The sequence below is a fragment of the Rhagoletis zephyria genome, unplaced genomic scaffold, assembly GCF_001687245.7.
Source record: "Rhagoletis zephyria isolate East Lansing unplaced genomic scaffold, Rhagoletis_zephyria_1.1 Rzeph_scaffold_03735, whole genome shotgun sequence".
NCBI classification, from domain to species: domain Eukaryota; kingdom Metazoa; phylum Arthropoda; class Insecta; order Diptera; family Tephritidae; genus Rhagoletis; species Rhagoletis zephyria.
This window is the reverse complement of record NW_016160818.1, coordinates 11,786-29,638: the sequence shown is the minus strand read 5'-3', so window position 1 is coordinate 29,638 and position 17,853 is coordinate 11,786. Positions and strand designations below refer to the sequence as shown.

Here is a 17,853-nt window from a genome sequence, read left to right as displayed (position 1 = left end):
GTATCAGCGCGCGGTCGAGTCGCTCAATTTTTTGGGTATAAAAAGCGTCGCGATTTTGGAAAAAGTATGTCAGTTTTATTTTAATCAACCGACAGTGAGAATCTAATCAGCTTAAGCACACAATGAGTCCATTTGTTGTAAGTACTACAATTAATGGATGTGGCGATCATTGCATCCTCGATCGCATACCGCATATCGCACACCCCTCAGGCAACGGGCACTTTGATTACGACTGTTGGAGCGAAAAGCAGAAGCGCAGCCAAAGCAAGGGATTCTTGGATTACCAACGCAGCCAAAGCGCGCTCAAAGCTCTGCCATTCGCCCCGCCCCACCAGTCGTGTTCGCAATCCGCGTGTCCGTTGTTTCAAAGTTAAAAACGATTTTAAAAAATATCTTTCTTCTTTTCAAACTTTTAGTTTGCCGCTGTTCTGTCCACTTTGGCACTCTCCGCCAATGCTGGTATTGTTGCTGGTCCCGCGCCCCTCGCATATGCTGCCGCACCTGCTTCACCATTTGCCTACGCCGCCGCACCAGCTGCCTATGCCGCCGCCCCCTTCTACGCTCGTTATGCCGCTGCTCCAGCACCTTTGGTTGCTGCCGCTGCTCCTGCACCCATTGTGAAACCAGTTGTTGCCAGACAATTCGCCGCTGCGCCAGCACCACTTCTTGCTCCTCGCGCTTTTGCTGCTCCAGTTGCCGCACCGGTCGCTGCCGCCCCTGCTCCATTAGTTGCCGCCGCCGCTCCTGCACCACTAGCTGTCGCTTCAGATATTGTTGACCCATACCCACAGTACAGTTACGCCTACAACGTGCAGGATACTCTGACCGGTGACTCAAAGACCCAAGAGGAGACACGCGATGGTGATATCGTACGCGGCTCATACTCGCTCATCGAACCCGATGGTTCCCGTCGTATTGTCAACTACTACGCTGATTCCATCAACGGTTTCAATGCTGTCGTACAGAAGGATGTGCCGGTGGCTGCTGTTGCACCCGTCGTCGCTGCCAAGTCTGTTGCTGCCCCCCTCGTAGCCGCGCCAGCACCAGTTGTTGCCAAGTCCTTCGCTGCTCCAATTGTTGTCTAAGCCACACGGAAGGAAACAGGCCGGATTATTGACCATTGACCTATTGATTACCAACGTACCGACACCCTCTTGTCCAAATGTCAGCTAATTGTTGAGTTGCGATTGCCTTGCCGATTGAATGAGGAGCGCTGTGCGCGCCAAATATGGGCGGAACAAGGCAATTCAACAGGGGACATCCATTTGTAAATAAACTAGAAATACTCATTGTCTTTGTTGAAAACTTTCATCGTTAATAAAAAAAATTTGATAAACAATTAATTGGACTTATGGCTATATTAAGTTACCAAGTTCGCTGATCTTCTAGGGAAATACACCAGCTTCCTTCAAATGGAGATCTAGGCCAGTTATCTATGTGCAGCCTCCAGACTATGTATGGACTATAGTAACGAAAGCATAGGAGTTCTAAGTGGAAGTAACTTTAAGAGGCAAAGTGGCGGTCGCAAGACTCATAGCCTCGCAAAATATGTTTGTGTGGTCGCAGCTTGGTCACATTCATCTGCTACCCTCAGATAAGCCGCTGAACTTTCTTACGCCATGGGCTAAGCAGCTGAATCACAAAAATCTACCAAACTATCAATATGTCTACTCCAAAGGCAGATCTTTGGATATACAAATTTGTACAAATGCTATCAAAACACTAGCCTTAGGGATTGTTTTTCGTACCATCAATGATCACCGGTGGCTATCGGTAAATCCCTATTAGAAGTTGGAATAACGCCGCTTTTGGTAAAATGTATTCTTTTCGGCACAACAACTACCAAAGCGTAGATGGGACAAGTATGTATTTACCTCAAAATACGCAAAAAAATACCTGGAGCAGCTTAAGACCTAGTCTAATTGCGGTGGTAAATACACTCCATCCCTGAGCTATCTAATACAAAACATCTTAGCTCTTGTGGAAACTTCGCCGGACTTACTCCCTGCTATGCGAGCTGCTTAGAAAGGGGGTAATCTCAGGAACTTGAAGGAGTGTGAGGATAACGTATTTCTGAGGGACTTCGAACCACTCAGCCTCCCCCTTTCCTATTGAAAACTCTCGAGAGCGATTGAGATATTGCAGTTGGTGCCTTCCTTAATACCGGGGAACTTTACATAAGGTATTATCCGGACTACTTAGGATTATCTGCCGCATGCTGCACGACAGAACTGTCACAGCGAAATGGAATGACTATTTAGGAGTTGCGAAATACTAAAATCAAAAAAATTAGTGGTTAGGAGTTCCTTTATACTAAATTAAAAAAATAAATAAATAAAGAATTTAACAGTTGCTAATTACCTTGATCTAAAGTAATTAGATATCTTAGAGATTGGGAGCAATAAAGTACTAAGGTATTTAGTCAATGGCTAAATTCTTAAACACTAAATACCTTACATTGACCTCACTCAACTCATCTCAAATCAATTTATCTTAACTCACTCCACTTCAACGCGTCTCGACTCATCTCTGCTCAATACGATGAAGCAAATTACAAATAAATTTTAGTTCAGGAAATCCCGTTATATGTATGTATTCCGAAAAATCCCCAGTATAAGCGCCAATCTATAATTAGTCCGAAAAATCCCGAACCGGTCACTACAATTGAGGAGCAGTCACGAAAATCACGAAAATCGAGATGGAATCCCAAAGAACACTCCCAGAATTTTGGAAACAGTCCCGACAATCGAGAAGTAGTCCCAACAATCCGAAATAGTCCCGAAAATTCCGAGGTAGTCAAGAAAATCGTGAATGAATCTCGCGAAACCTGAAAATACCGAGGTGATCCCCAAACCGTGCCGAAAATCGAGAAGTAGTCCCAAAATCTCGAGTATGCCCCGAAAAAATCACGAAAATAGGGACGTATTTCCGAAGATCCCGAAATTGTCCCGAGTATCCCGAAGTCACGAAAATCGAGAAGTAGTCCAAAAACGCCAAACCGGCCTCAAAATCTCGAAGCATCTACTTAGTCTGGAAAATCCTGAAACTATCCCGAGAATCCCGAAGTAGTCTCAAAAATCTCGAAACAGTGCCAAAAATCCGCAAATTCTTTATTTTCAATAAAAAATTTGTATACTGAGTTAATTGCGAGTACATATTTAATATTTAATCAAGAAGTCATAATTACTAAGTTTCCAGTATTTAGTGAAGCTAAAAACTTTAAGTACTTTACAACGCGGTAGATAGTGAAGCCAATGTCTCTTAGTACTTTTGTACACCGTATTTCATTAGGTAAAACTAACTACATAAATACTTTTATACGCGGTATTTAGTAACATGCAAAACACTTAAATAAATAGTACAAAAACAAATACATAATACAAATTCTCACCACAACTACTTGCAGTAATTTAGATGAAGAATATTGGATGCTCGCAAATCACGAGAATGTTGCACGCATGCGCCTAAAACTCGAACCGCAATTGTATCCGAATAAGCACGAGAATGCGGCGAATTTACGCGATAATGCCACAAATGCCTACGATCCAAGGTAAGGATGAGAAAGAATCATGTTGAAATGTATACAATTAATACACAAAAATATTTTCTATAGAGAAATCTCGGAATTCGATTCGACCATAAAGAATGCCGTGGTGCGTGACTTCTTGGCCGACGATGAGAATTTGCAGCTCGAAGAAGNATTCTTAAAAGATTTCTCTCGCCTTAGATAAATCCCAAAAATGAAGCTGGCGTTCGCATCAAATATGAATCATTTGAAGATCCTTCTGGCGCAATACCGAAATTCCATTATGGCACACATTATTCGAATTCAGGTGGCGTCTTGCACTATTTGCTGCGCGTCGAACCATTTACCTCGCTACACATTGAACTACAAAGCGGTCGCTTCGATGTGGCAGATCGGCAATTTCATTCGATACCACAAACATGGAAATTGTTAATGGATAATCCGAATGATGTGAAGGAGCTGATACCGGAATTCTTTTATTTTCCTGAATTTCTAAAAAATATGAATAAGTAAGGGGCATGTTTATATTTGTGAAACACCTTTTTTGAAAGATTTTACACAAATAATTTAATTTCAGATTCGATTTGGGTCACTTACAAATAACAAAAGAGAAAGTAGACGATGTCATACTGCCGCCTTGGGCTACCACACCCGAAGAATTTATTGCCATCCACCGGCGTGCTTTAGAATCGGAATATGTTAGTCAAAATCTGCATCATTGGATCGACTTGATTTTTGGGTGAGTTTGATATTACCAAAAATATGTACCTTCAGCTATGTAATAACTTCTGCTGTTTCCTCTTCCCACCCACAGCTACAAGCAAAAGGGACCCNACCGGCGTGCTTTAGAATCGGAATATGTTAGTCAAAATCTGCATCATTGGATCGACTTGATTTTTGGGTGAGTTTGATATTACCGCAAATATGTACCTTCAGCTATGTAATAACTTCTGCTGTTTGCTCTTCCCACAGCTACAAGCAAAAGGGGCCTAAAGCTGTCGAAGCGCTCAACGTTTTCTACTATTGCTCCTATGAAGGTGCCGTAGATCTGGATAAAATAACCAACCCGGTCGAGCGTGAGGCAGTTGAGGGTATGATCAACAACTTCGGTCAAGTGCCATCGCAATTATTGCGTGAACCACATCCGCGTCGTTTGACACAGGAGGAGACTGCGTTGAAATTAGTGCGCGCCGAATTGAAGCGACCAGATTTGACGCAATTTCTCGATAAGGTTGTGCAATACTATTGTGAGCTATCAACACCAAAAGATCCAATTGTCTTCCTAAGCGCACCGCGTAGTCCGCCACGTTCATTTCTACAGCTCAGCCCTGATGTGCTCGTCAGCATATCCAAATCTTGCATACTTGGTGCGAATTCATGGATGTCGTACGACAAAGAACGAGGATTTTTATTGGAAATCGATGCGACAACCACGAACTTGAAGTGGGTGTTATTATTAATTGCTGCCTTTTTACACCTAAATCTAACGTCTCCCCTTTTTTTTTTTGTAGAAATCGTAAACGCATATTCGGTCCCTTTCATCCCTCGNAAATCTTGCATACTTGGTGCGAATTCATGGATGTCGTACGACAAAGAACGAGGATTTTTATTGGAAATCGATGCGACAACCACGAACTTGAAGTGGGTGTTATTATTAATTGCTGCCTTGTTACACCAAAATCTAACGTCTCCCTTTGTTTTGTAGAAATCGTAAACGCATATTCGGTCCCTTTCATCCTTCCCAAAATCCACACTCACAATTATTCGCTGTGAGCACAGATGGTAAACTGCTATACGCGGGTGGCATTTGGGATAATTCGCTGCGTGTATATAATTTGCACAAGGGCAAGGCGGTGGCATCAGTGACGCGGCATTTAGGTGTGTGCATAAATGTCGTTCAATGAGCGATCGCTTCTTAAGCTTTTGTAAATATTTAACTCTTTACTTATTCTGCTCCTCCTCGTTAGACATTATCACCTGCCTGGCGTTGGACAATTGCGGCTCCTACTTAGTGACCGGTTCACGTGATTGCACTTGCATTGTTTGGAGCATACAGAGTCAACAGTATGGTAGCGCGCAGGCCAGCACAAACATTCCAATGCATGCACTCACAGGTCAGGCGCATTTGCAGGCGGTCACACAATTGAATACGCAAAATGTATTCTCACCCAAACCATTGACCACTCTGTATGGTCATGACGATGCAATTTCAAGTGTTGCCATTTACACTGAATTAGATATGGTGGTTTCGGGATCGCTGGTACGCTCTAAATTTGCAATTATGTAGTTGTTTATTATGGAGATACGAAATTTTATGCTTTCTTTTATGCTTGCATTCTAGGACGGCACTGTTAATGTGTACACCATTCAGAATGGCCAATTTGTGCGTACACTAAAGCCAATTGGTTGTACAGAGACTTGTGTGCAGATATCGTTTGTCACCGTTTCATATCATGGTAAGTGATGAATTACATATTTGATTTTAAATTGAGCGGCCGCTGTAGCCCAGTGCTTAGCGGTGCATACTACCACTCCGTAGAACTTGGGTTGATGCCTGATTCGAGTAACATCTGAAAATAGAAAAATATTTTTGCCTAGAAAAAGCTGCTCTTAAAATCCATTTTCCCTTCAGAGGTGGCGTAAGACTTGGAGGAGAAGCTCGACCAAACATCCATATTCAATTCAGACAAAAAATAATAATTTTTCACTTAGTTTCGCGAAACTGCCTATTAGCAAAAGCGTAAGCACCAAATATTTAAATGGAAATAATTTAAAATATGTAATTTATTTAATGCTGTCAGTGTATCAAAAATTTCAGCCTGAAAGTAGGCAGTATTTTTGTTTGTTGAATGTTAGTGATCTTGCTCTAATGTTAAATTGCATAATTTTAACAGCAGTTTTCGCTGTTTGCTAAAATTATGTTAGCTACATCAGGGCAGAGAATGTTAATAAAATTAACATTTTCTGATAAATGTAAATAAAATTGTTTTTGGATTTTGAAATCACAAAGATACCATTATAATCTTCAAACATTGTAGAGTACGGCTTCCGGATAACTTTAAAAAACTTTTATTATTTTGATCAAGAAAAACATAGGACTACATTTTTCAGAGCCAGGCTCACCTTTTTTTTCATCGCCACAGGTTCTCGAGATATTCAAACCCACCAATTATAATCGATGGATACAGAACAAGCCTAATGTAAATGAAAAAGCCTAAAATTATATTAAAAATATTTCAGTATTTATTTATCTCCGCAACAAAAATAAACGACTTCAGTCGGTCAATGCTGACCGTTACCGTTAGTGTCTCCATGATCCAATGAACGGAACTAAACCAAACCATTTTTTTTAAGTAACACATCGATTTTTTCTATTAAATTTCATAATGAAAATACATATATGCTGAGAAATAAAATTGGTTTTTTGTCTAGGCTTGAATATCTCGAACTGGATTCAAATTCAGTACAACCTCGAAAAAATTTGTATGGCCTTAAAGTGTGGACTTTTGTAGGCCCGTAATATCTACCGATTATTTTTGCTTTAATTTCTTGCCTCAATAATAATAGACTGAAGCCCTTCTAGATAATTCAGGGTTTTCAAGACTTGAAGATTTGCACGGAGTTTTTAATGATCTGTTCAATTTTTTTCGGAACATTTTGTGTTTTGCTTTTCGTGATTTTTCGGGAACTTATTTGATTATTTCGCGAAACTTTGCCTCATACATTTGCAAATTTACATTTAAAAATTAAAAAAGCGAAACCTAGTCTTCGTTTTTTGCTCAAAAGAAAAAAGTTATTTAAATTTATTATTATTAAANTTTCGGGAACTTATTTGATTATTTCGCGAAACTTTGCCTCATACATTTGCCTTAAAAATGAAAAAAGCGAAACATAGTCTTCGTTTTTTGCTCAAAAGAAAAAAGTTATTAATTAACATTTTTTTATTTTATCTTTGTTTTTGCTATTTATTATGTAAAGCATACCGGATATAGTCTCAAGTTGTGATAATGGGAAAAAACTGTCAAGGAATGCAAGAACATCTGCTGTGTTACTGCCGAGCATACAGGTGATCGGGGCTCAGCTATGTAACTAGCCTCCTTACTGTAGCAAATTTCAGAACAAAAGACTAGCTATTTGTTAAAAACTCGCCATAGAGTGCATTATGAATAAGATTTAGAAGATGTCATGTCTATTCTATTGAGTTGCGTTGTGTGAGACTATACGCAAAGGTTATTAAAATCTATCATACCTGTCCCAAGGCCTTCAGGTCAACCAGTGTTTTTGCTCTGTGGCTAAAACTTATTTAGTATTTTTTCGCTTCTAAACGTATCATCAGCATCGTTAAAACTCTAACNCTAGCTATTTGTTAAAAACTCGCCATAGAGTGCATTATGAATAAGATTTAATAGGTGTCGTGTCCATTCTATTGAGTTGCGTTGTGTGAGAATATACGCAAAGGTTATTAAAATCTCACATATCAGTCCCAAGGCCTTCAGGTCAATCAGTGTTTTTGCTCTGTGGCTAAAACTTATTTAGTCTTTTTTTTGCTTCTAAACGTATCATCAGCATCGTTCAAACTCTAAAATTGAGGCATATTAATTCTTTGTTTGATAATTACATATTGCATTATTTGAATTTTATTTATATTATAATATTAATGCGCATAAAGCTTTGTATAAACTAGTACGGTTTTCGTATGTAAATCCATCGCGTTATCCGTAATCTTTTTAGCGCTAATCAGAATCAAGACCATACATACATACACGCATACAATATGTATGCTCTAAAGTCCGTGAACGTTTTGTAATTAACATACATACATATCTCTACTAAACTATTTAGTCAATGACCTAAGCCAACAAATTCAAAGATTGCCACAATTTACATTGTTGCTTTTGAAAGCATGAGAACACTTATCATATCAGACTAGCTAAGCTAACGAATATGCGATTAAATAAATAATGACGGTGCACATTTTTCCACCTACATACATATGTACATATGCTTGTATGTAAATATATGCATATGTATGTAAATTTATGTGCATAAGGCCGTTAGAACAAATATGTAGGTTCTTACCGTATATACTTATTTAACTTTGTATGTACATATTTACATACATATGTACATATTTACATACATATGTACATGCTAATGTGTATCACGTGATTGAATTATCTCGTGAAAAGAGCACTTCTGTGTACACTTTATAAAAACTTTTGTATGTGCACTCAACTGTTTATACTGTACATATACTGTACTTCTGTTCATACAAACACATCCATACATATGTATGTATTGTTTGTGCTATATAAACTGTCTAGATCAGACGGAACTACTATAACATTTGGAAATTAAAATAGAAAAAACTAAAAATGTATGTACATATGTACATATGTTTGTATGCATATGTGCATTAATAAATTAAAGTATACTAGGAGTACTAGTTACTGTCAAAATTCGACCTGCTTTCTGGTGTTAAGGCGGCTACAATATCCAGACCGTAACTGAGCCAGGGTACGCGGGTCTTCTGCAGGTGTTGATTGGGCTCCGATCACGGCATTCATAGGCCGGTAGTCGAGGTAGGTGGTGACCGACTCCCTATGAATGTCGTTGATCGCTCGCCTGTACGTCGTCGGTCCAGTGGTTGGTCAACGTATTTCTGGACTGCGTCCTTGTACACGAATAGGTGCCCCCTGGTGTGCCTGGGCGTAGACTCCTCTAGCAGTGGTATGTTAGGGTGTTTTCATTTCTGTGGCGCCCCACCAGTGGTGCACTGTTTTTAGGCTGTTTGTCCAGCCTGTCCTGGTCACTCGACGAAGGATGCAATGTGAATTGCCGACTACAGTAGCTGGCGCATTTCTTCGGGTCCGACGCAGCGTGATCTTCGAATGAGATTTCTACTCTGTCATCACGATTCGTCGGGTTAGCTAAGGAGCTCACGGTTGGCCAGAGCTTATTCACACCAGAGGCGAAGTTATAGGTCATCAAGTGCTCTTCCCACTTTTTCCGCTTGTGCTGATTTACCAGGTGCCGAATCTCCATATTAAGGTCCTTCAAGCGAGGAACCCCGCGATCGACCTGGCGAAGGTGGCTGTTTCAGCCGGGAAATGTAGGCGGACTTCCGTGATGCGTCCGAATGGTATGAAGCGAGCCGCTGCGGCAGTGACTACCCTGCGGAACTGGCGTTCGCCGGCATGTACGTCTGCGGGTGTAGGAAGGGCGGCGAAGCTGCTATCGGTAACTTCCGCCAAGCCTTTCCTATCAGCTTTGTTAAAGTTGGTGTAGGTTCGGAGGTCCGCGGATGCAAAGTCGGTGGGCTTATTGATCGAGATGATTATGGGCAGATGGTCTGATGCTAGTGTTCGCATAGGTCGCCATGATATGCTATTTATCAGACCAGCGCGAGCAATTGTTAGGTCTGGCGAGCTGCTGCAGCTGCCTACAATCCTGGTGGGGCGTCGTCGTTCATGGTGCAGAATGTCGAAATGTCTATCTGCTCAGACAAAAGATTTCCCCTACGATCATTAGCCAGGCTTGAGTGCCAAAGATCGTGGTGCGCTTTGAAGTCACCTACTACCATTCGGTTCTTGCATCAGGGAATCCATTTCCGTGGTCGCAAAAACCAAAAAATTTATTTAACAATTTTTTTAAGTTCATTGCATGCTGTTCTTAAGTCAAAAGAATAAAAATCAAAAGATTTTTCTTTTGAAGGTCGGTCTCTAGTAAAAAGTAATATGTTTGATATTTTGTCTCGCTTACCTAAAATAATTTGTAATAAGCTTTTCAAAAACAATTTGAAACTTTTCAAAAGCTTCATTGCATACTGGTTTCAGGCCAAAAATAAATAAAAAAAATTTAACCATCTATTTTTGAAAGATATTATAAACGTCAAGGTAATTATTCTACCACTTGAAACTAATTTTTTTATGAATTCCCACCTCAAAATCTTTTAAATTCCTTTCCAGTTATTTTGCTATCTCCTCTCGTTTGATTTTGTCCCTTTTTTTTTCAAAAATAGAACACTTTGCGGCGTATACACGGCCCACCGTGCACAGTAAAAGCAGGTCCACATAGAACTTTCGCGTTGGCTTTGGCGTTGGTTTGACAGACCGCACGTTGAAAGTATGCTTGCCACAATGAACGCTTGGCAGCGAATGCTTTGACATACTAACGATAGATAAATTAATACTTCATATCAATAACTGCGTGAAAAACGAAAGTTCGCATTTGAGTAAAAAGGAAACATATTTGAAATAATTATATTTCTTTGCAACAGCTGACGAGCGCCTCACGCAAAAAGTTGAGAGTTGACCATCTTTCTGATTTGTGTTGGCGTTAGCGTTGCGGAATTTTTGCTATTTAGACGGCTGCATCATTTGAATTCATGTATTCACAGTCAGCTGTTTAAGCGAAACCAACGCCAAAGTTCTATGTGGACGGGCCTTAACTCCATAATTCTTCGCGTGGTGGAGACTAGCTCTGTTATTGAAAAAAAGCAGCAAAGGAGAAAAGCGTAGCGTGCAAAACGTGGATGACAAACAAAAAAATATTTATCTTAGAAAAAACTAAAATGTTTAACGTAGCCCAGCCCAGAAATTTCGTATGGAAATTTAAGCTTTCGAAGAACTCGACATATAAAATCCGTTACTTTTTCTCTACAAAGGATATACACCTGGAATTTTGTCAACTTATAAACCAAGGTACAATAGATCTGCCTACTATAAAAAATTAAATTGGATTTCCCAAACTCTCGAAATTCAACATCAAACATGAACTCACGGTGCTAAGGTTAAACGAGATTAACATCTTCTAAACTTTTTCAAGGTTTTATCTCTGTTAAATGTCATTCATCATTAAACATATAGTTGTTTTTTTATATGTTATCGTTTTATCCCTACACTGACCGTTATATTAACACTGGAACCAGCGAGCTGTCTGTAGTATTAATTTCTTCTACTTCTATTCGAATGAAAGACAAAGCGTTTTTTTTCGTGATTTTGTATGACGGTGATTACAAAGGAATTACTTTTGTATTTGTAGACTTTGGAAAGTTTCCATTTATTCAAAATCGAATGTGAATGTGTGAAATCACGTACGGCTTAAAAATGATTAAAACTTAATTTCCGTGCAAAAAGGTGAGCGGAAAGTATAAATCAATCAATGTTATCAGCTATTTACATATGTCTGTATGTATGTCCGCAAATCCTATCATTAAATAAATCATTTTTGGATGTTTTTTTTTAATATTAAAGAGATTCACCATTATAATAATGTATGTGAAGAAATAAGTATATAATCTAATATGGAAAACATATTGCACAAAAATTAGCGATAACCTCTAAAATAACAATAGACCTTGGGGGGCCAAAGTAGAGATAAAGTTAAATATAAACGTATGTATAAATAAAAAAGTGTGTTTATTTTTTATATTAAGTTTTTTGTTTTCCAAATACTGATAGATTCCTTCAAAAGAAATTGTTACTTTGCAGTGCCCGACTTAAATGAGTTTTTTATTTATACTTTGTTAGAACTTGAGCCTAACTGCCGAACTAATTTATTTCTCCATTTTCCTTATCTCCCCAAATAGTTTTTTCAAATCACCGGACGTTCCGCGCTATGACCGCCTACGTATGTACATTAGGGTGGTCCAAAAAGAGTAAAGTAGGAATGTTTTTTTTTTTTTTAAATCATAAAATATTTAGAGCTCAATGTTTTCCATATAATTTATAAGGGGACAAAATAACTTTTCTTAGAAATAATATAGAATTCTTGAAAATCAATATTTTTAGATCGGAAAACTCATGTTCTCTACAGGAGACTTTTAATAGCGATGCATAATTGTTTATTTAACCATTTTTTAATAACAATTTTTTATTAACCAGTTTTTTTGTTATTTTGACCAGTTTTGTCTATTCTTTTCCTTGATTAATTTTTTATTGATTTTATATAAAAGTCTAGCTTATAATTAAACAAATGCCATATAGTGTGTATACAAATGGATATTGCAAACTTTGTACAAGGATTTATAAAATTCAGCAAGATTTTACAACAACAAACTGTTAATTCAGAATTTTTGGAGAGGTTCCCAGCTTACAATTTTATGCATTTTCTTCCATATAAAGTGTGTTCGAAATTTTTTGAAATGGATGAAAATGCATGAGACCGTAAGCAAAAAAAAATCTCAAAAATCAACGGGTTTTAGACGAAACTTACACTTTTGTTTAATGGATTATAAAACTGAAAACTTCGAATCTTTCTAAAAATTCTGAATTAAAAGTTTTTTGTTGCAAAAACTTTTTTTTTACTACGTATTCACAATAGAATTCAGCGTTTTGTCAAGGGTTGCCACATAATATTTCTCAAAGCCCTTATTTAATTTTTTTGGCGCTTTTAATTTTCACTATTTGTAATTTTTGAAACTATAATGTAGTATGTAATTTTTTATTATATATTGGCATATTATCTATGCTATACTTCTATAATTTATGATTGTGCCAAAACTGGATGAATTGTGCCAAGAGTGCCTCTGAGAATGAAAGTACCAAAAAAGCCTACTTTTCCATAACTGCTGTCTAACACCAGTTTGAGAACATATCTCATTGATTTTTGAGATTTTTTTTTTTGCTGACGATGTTACACATTTTCTTCCATATAAAGTATTTATGTTCGAAAGTAAGTTCTTCTGGACTTGGTCTTTCCATCGCAGTGAGGGCCTCCCTCTTCCTCTGCTACCGCCAGCGGTTGCCGGGTTGAGTTCTTTCAGAGATGGAGCGTCGGTGTCTATTTCCTCTTACATGGAATGGCCCATACAGTACGGGACAATGACCGCTTCCTTTGATATCCCAAAGTTAAATAAAACAGTTTGTTAAAAGAAATATCAATTGATTATTGAAAAAAGAACTATGTACTTTCAAACTAATTTCACTTCCGGCAGGGTCATGTCCATATATGTATGTACGCACAAGATGTACATATACATACTTACATATGTATGTAGATCACGCGAGATTGACACATAAAAATTCCACAAAAATGACAACATTTATTAAAAATAAACTTATCAAAAATGTATTTCAATTAAAAAAACCCGATTCATTTTTATTTTACTTGTCATCATTTATTATGGCTTTCATAAGGCGATACATGCATGCATAAATAGATATGTATGTATGCGTGTATATTAGGGCGGTCCAAAAATACATGCGAGAGAAGAAAGTTTATAATATTGAGCTCTCACCCCTAGCATTTTTCGAAATGGTAAAAAAGAATAGCCGTTTTTTTTACAAAAATTTTATTAAGGAACTGATTCAAAGCCCATGAAGTTTTCCATACATTTTATATGAAAAAAAAATAAAAAATTTTTTGTAGAAATGGTATAGAATTCTGGAAAATCCAAATTTTTCGATCAGAAAACTCTGTTTCTCTTGAGCAGACTTCCAATAACATTACCTAATTGTTTATTTTAACATTTTTTAATACCAGTGATTTTTTATGGGTCCCGCGATTTCATGTTTTGGGTGACCTTTAAAAAAAGTTAATATTAACCACTGGCTAAATAAACAATTGAGTATTGTTATTGGAAGTCTCTGAAAGAGAAGCAGAGTTCTCCGATCGAAAAATATGGATTTTCCATTTCTACAAAATTTTTTTTTTTCTCCATAAAAGATACATGGTAAGCTTCTTCGGCTTTAGGCAGTTCTAAATATAATTTTTTAACAAAAAAGTACGATTATTCTTTTTTTCCATTCAGAAAAATCCTACGGGGTGGGAGCTTGACATTTTTTTGGAACACCCTAGTGTAATATATATAGCGTACAGCAAGCGATAGAAACCGACGTGCCCCCATGACCAAAGGAATATGTACATATATATGCATGTATGTACTTAAGTATGTAGTATATACACACATACATATGTATAGATGAATCAATGCATTCTGAATAAATTTATAAATTTTTAATTGAAATTTAAATTGAAGTATGAAAATAAAAAAATAAACACATTAAGCATAAAATACATACATACATATGTACATACGTATATACGTGTGAGTATGTTGTATCTATAAGAAAAGAAGGCCTGTCACATCAATTTGCAATTTTTTGATTGGCACAAATTTGCGTTTTGTATTCAAATTAATTTATTTATCTTATATGCGCATAAGAACTTGCCTTTTATAAAGTGTTTTGTTTTTGTTTTTTTGAGAGCAATTTAGCTTATGCGTCGAAAATTTATGTAAATATTCACAACTAAAAGCAAAATAAAAAAAAATAAATAAATAAAAGAATGAATGCAAGAAAGTAGTCTAACCAGCAGCCTCCGCTCAATTTGGCAGTTCTCACGACAAATTCAATAAATTTATCAAATAAATTACCAACAGGCATTTTTATGTGCCGGACAAGGGGAGTAGGAATTTTGTCTACTGCGTATTTTAAATTCTTGCGCTATTAAGTATAAAAACATAAAACATAAAAAATAATCGGCGTCTAAGTGGCGCAAGTAATATGTATGAATGGCGGCATGTATTGTCAATGATGCCCAGTTCCGCCGATATGAATATGAATGAAATGTTACGAACATCTACGTATCTTCGTAGATACGGCAGCAAGCACCTGACCCCAAATTTATACGCGTGCAGACGATGAATGGATAATACATTGCCATACACAAAAAATTATGGAGTGAGACCAATTGCGTTCATTTATGGGGGGCAGGGGGATCAAACCATGAATAAATGAGCCGCTTGTGTTGAAAGTGGCATAAGTCACTTCACGCCTTTTGTGCTTAAATGGCCGGTTACTTGGATCTCAACGCGTCGGTTAATCGTTCAACTGCATCAACCAACGGAAAAAGGTTTTGTCATTAGGCTATGACGATAAAGCGATTTTCGACCTTTTTATTTTCGATATTTTTTATCGACATTCTTGGTTTTCTAAATTTGTTTTCGATATTTTTCATTCGGTGTTTATAGTTTGGACTAGGGATGTGCGATTAATCGATTAGATCATATTTTAATTAATTATAATTCTTTTTAAGCAACAAACGTGATTAATCAGATTTTTATTAACCACATCCTGAGTAAAAAAAATTCATTGAAATCTGAGTAACTGTGCTTTGCGAATGAAATTTTTTTATGATATAATAATATAATTTTTTTCTTATTAACAAAACTATAATGCCAAGCGAGACCCTTACTATGGTGCTGATTGAAATAAAAAAAAAATGCATACAGTGAGTGTCAGTCAAAATCGTACAGGAAATTGTTTCCATATATTGAAAATATTTTATTTTATTTCAATTTTATTAATTTTTTTTAAATATAGTTAGTTCATACTACAACAAAATTCATAAAGGTCAAAGTTTCTAACTTCGGAATAATTTAAAAAAAAAATTCGTAAAATTTTCTTCAAAATTTTACATTTTTTATTCAGAATTACAATTTTTTTTTGGTATGCAGTTTTATTGCAAATTACCGTGGATTTTTGGAATTTTTTTGGAGGGTGCTGCGCTTTTTCTTCCATATAACGCATGAACAAAATCTATTTTTATACGGCAGAAAATGCGCAACACCCCGACAAAAAAAAAAGATTGCTAAAATTAATTATCAATTCATTTTTGGTTTGGATATTAATTTAAGGTTGCCACTTGTTTTCGATTCTACAAGATTTAACTAAAACATTGCAATATGGATATCAAATGAACGGTATTTTTGAGAACTTTAGTTCTAAAATATTTTCCATGAGGTTTGCCACATTTTTTTTTTGTAATATAAATGCGCATTTTGTTAATTTCAATGAGCATTTTTTGAATGTATACACAGTATGTATGTATGTATGTATACATATTTATATGCTCAAGATATGTACTATTTATCCCAGTGTACATATTTGTAAATAGGGTTGCCACCAAATTTTTAAATTTATTCCAAAATATTATTTTTAAAGCTATCCGAATGACCAGTATTTGATACGCAAACCTTGAAAACTTTAAAAAGTATATGCACTCCGAGCAAAGCTCGATCAACCTGGTACTTTTATATTGAATGGGCACTACTGACCTATGTATGTACATATATACCGTCACCTTCGAATTTTTTATCTGGGATTTTACTACTTAATTCAAGGTACTCGCACGACTTAGACGTGGTACTATCCGTTATTGCGTTTATCCAAAACCCATCACCTTCTTCGTTGGCTAAAAAGTGAATGAATAAAAGAATTTATTGCTACATACATATGTATGTACATTTGTAAGTGTGTACAAAGTAATTGCCACTTGAATGAATGACCATAAAATAGTTAACATCACGTGTTCTCTTGGCTTGCCTTATCAGTCGCCCAATCGTGATAGTATGTAGTACGTAATTCAATTGAGAACGCACGGAAGCGCTTTTGTGTGGTTGAGCAAGTATTATTTATACATAAGTGCTATATGATGTGATACTACTTACATACATACATATTTTGGCTTTGAGTACTTCAAAAAGTATTACACTTTCATGGCTTCTTTGTGATGACACATGTATGTATGTATGTATGCGTGTGCATATTTTATAATTGGATCAAAGATAACACATCTAAACGAAAGGTAAAAATTTACGGTCTAACCGAAAACGAATATCATACCACGCCGAGGAATTTCGTAGATAACGAAATACTGTATGTACATTAGGGCGGTCCAAAAATGCAAGTAAAAAGTAAAGTCGAAATTTTTATGCTCTCGCCCCCTAGGATTGTTCTATATCGAAAAAAGTATGCCCCTATTTTTTTATTTTGAAATCAAAAAATATTTAGAGGTCGCTCAAAGTGCCCAAAGTTTTCCATGTATTTTATAGGGAAAAAACCAACTTTACGTAGAAATAGTATAGAATTCTTAAAAATCAATATTTTTCTATCGGAAAACTCGGTTAATCTGCAGGAGATTCCCAATAACAATACCCAATTGTTTTTTTTTAATAATTTTTTCATCGCAACTATAATTTATAGGTCCGCCAAAAATACACAAAAACACCGAAAAATGCGATGGGGCGACCAATAAAAAATCGTTAGTATTAAAAATTGTTACATAAACAATTGTGTATTATTATGGAAAGTCTCCTGAAGAGAACCAGAGTTTTCCGATCTAAAAATATTGATTTTCAAGAATTGTATACCATTTCTACGAAAAATTTTATTTTTACCATATAAAAATACACGGAAAACTTTAGGCGCTTTGAGCGACCTCTAAATGTTGTTTGATTTCAAAATAAACAAATATGGGGGTAAACTTTTTTCGATATAGAACAATCCTAAGTAGTGAGAGCATTACCATTCCGACTTAACTGT

The 17,853-nt window shown here is 36.5% G+C and overlaps 3 protein-coding genes across 3 annotated transcripts; all 3 read left to right on the top strand.

Moving 5' to 3' along the window:
- Nucleotides 1-78: 78 nt before the first annotated feature.
- Nucleotides 79-1,339, top strand: Cpr64Ad (Cuticular protein 64Ad). Its single transcript, XM_017624682.1, has 2 exons — nucleotides 79-137; nucleotides 417-1,339. The coding sequence occupies exons 1-2, from the start codon at nucleotides 123-125 to the stop codon at nucleotides 1,083-1,085; spliced, it is 684 nt and encodes a 227-aa protein (XP_017480171.1). The 5' UTR covers nucleotides 79-122; the 3' UTR covers nucleotides 1,086-1,339.
- A 414-nt stretch (nucleotides 1,340-1,753) lies between these two features.
- LOC108369552 (neurobeachin-like protein 1) lies at nucleotides 1,754-3,731 on the top strand. The gene is made up of 3 exons (XM_017624679.1): nucleotides 1,754-1,773; nucleotides 3,407-3,550; nucleotides 3,614-3,731. The coding sequence occupies exons 1-3, from the start codon at nucleotides 1,754-1,756 to the stop codon at nucleotides 3,729-3,731; spliced, it is 282 nt and encodes a 93-aa protein (XP_017480168.1).
- Nucleotide 3,732: 1 nt separating this feature from the next.
- Nucleotides 3,733-6,096, top strand: LOC108369555 (neurobeachin-like protein 2). The gene is made up of 8 exons (XM_017624681.1): nucleotides 3,733-4,035; nucleotides 4,104-4,265; nucleotides 4,499-4,893; nucleotides 5,092-5,167; nucleotides 5,232-5,404; nucleotides 5,494-5,786; nucleotides 5,868-5,982; nucleotides 6,031-6,096. The coding sequence occupies exons 1-8, from the start codon at nucleotides 3,959-3,961 to the stop codon at nucleotides 6,063-6,065; spliced, it is 1,326 nt and encodes a 441-aa protein (XP_017480170.1). The 5' UTR covers nucleotides 3,733-3,958; the 3' UTR covers nucleotides 6,066-6,096.
- Nucleotides 6,097-17,853: the final 11,757 nt, after the last annotated feature.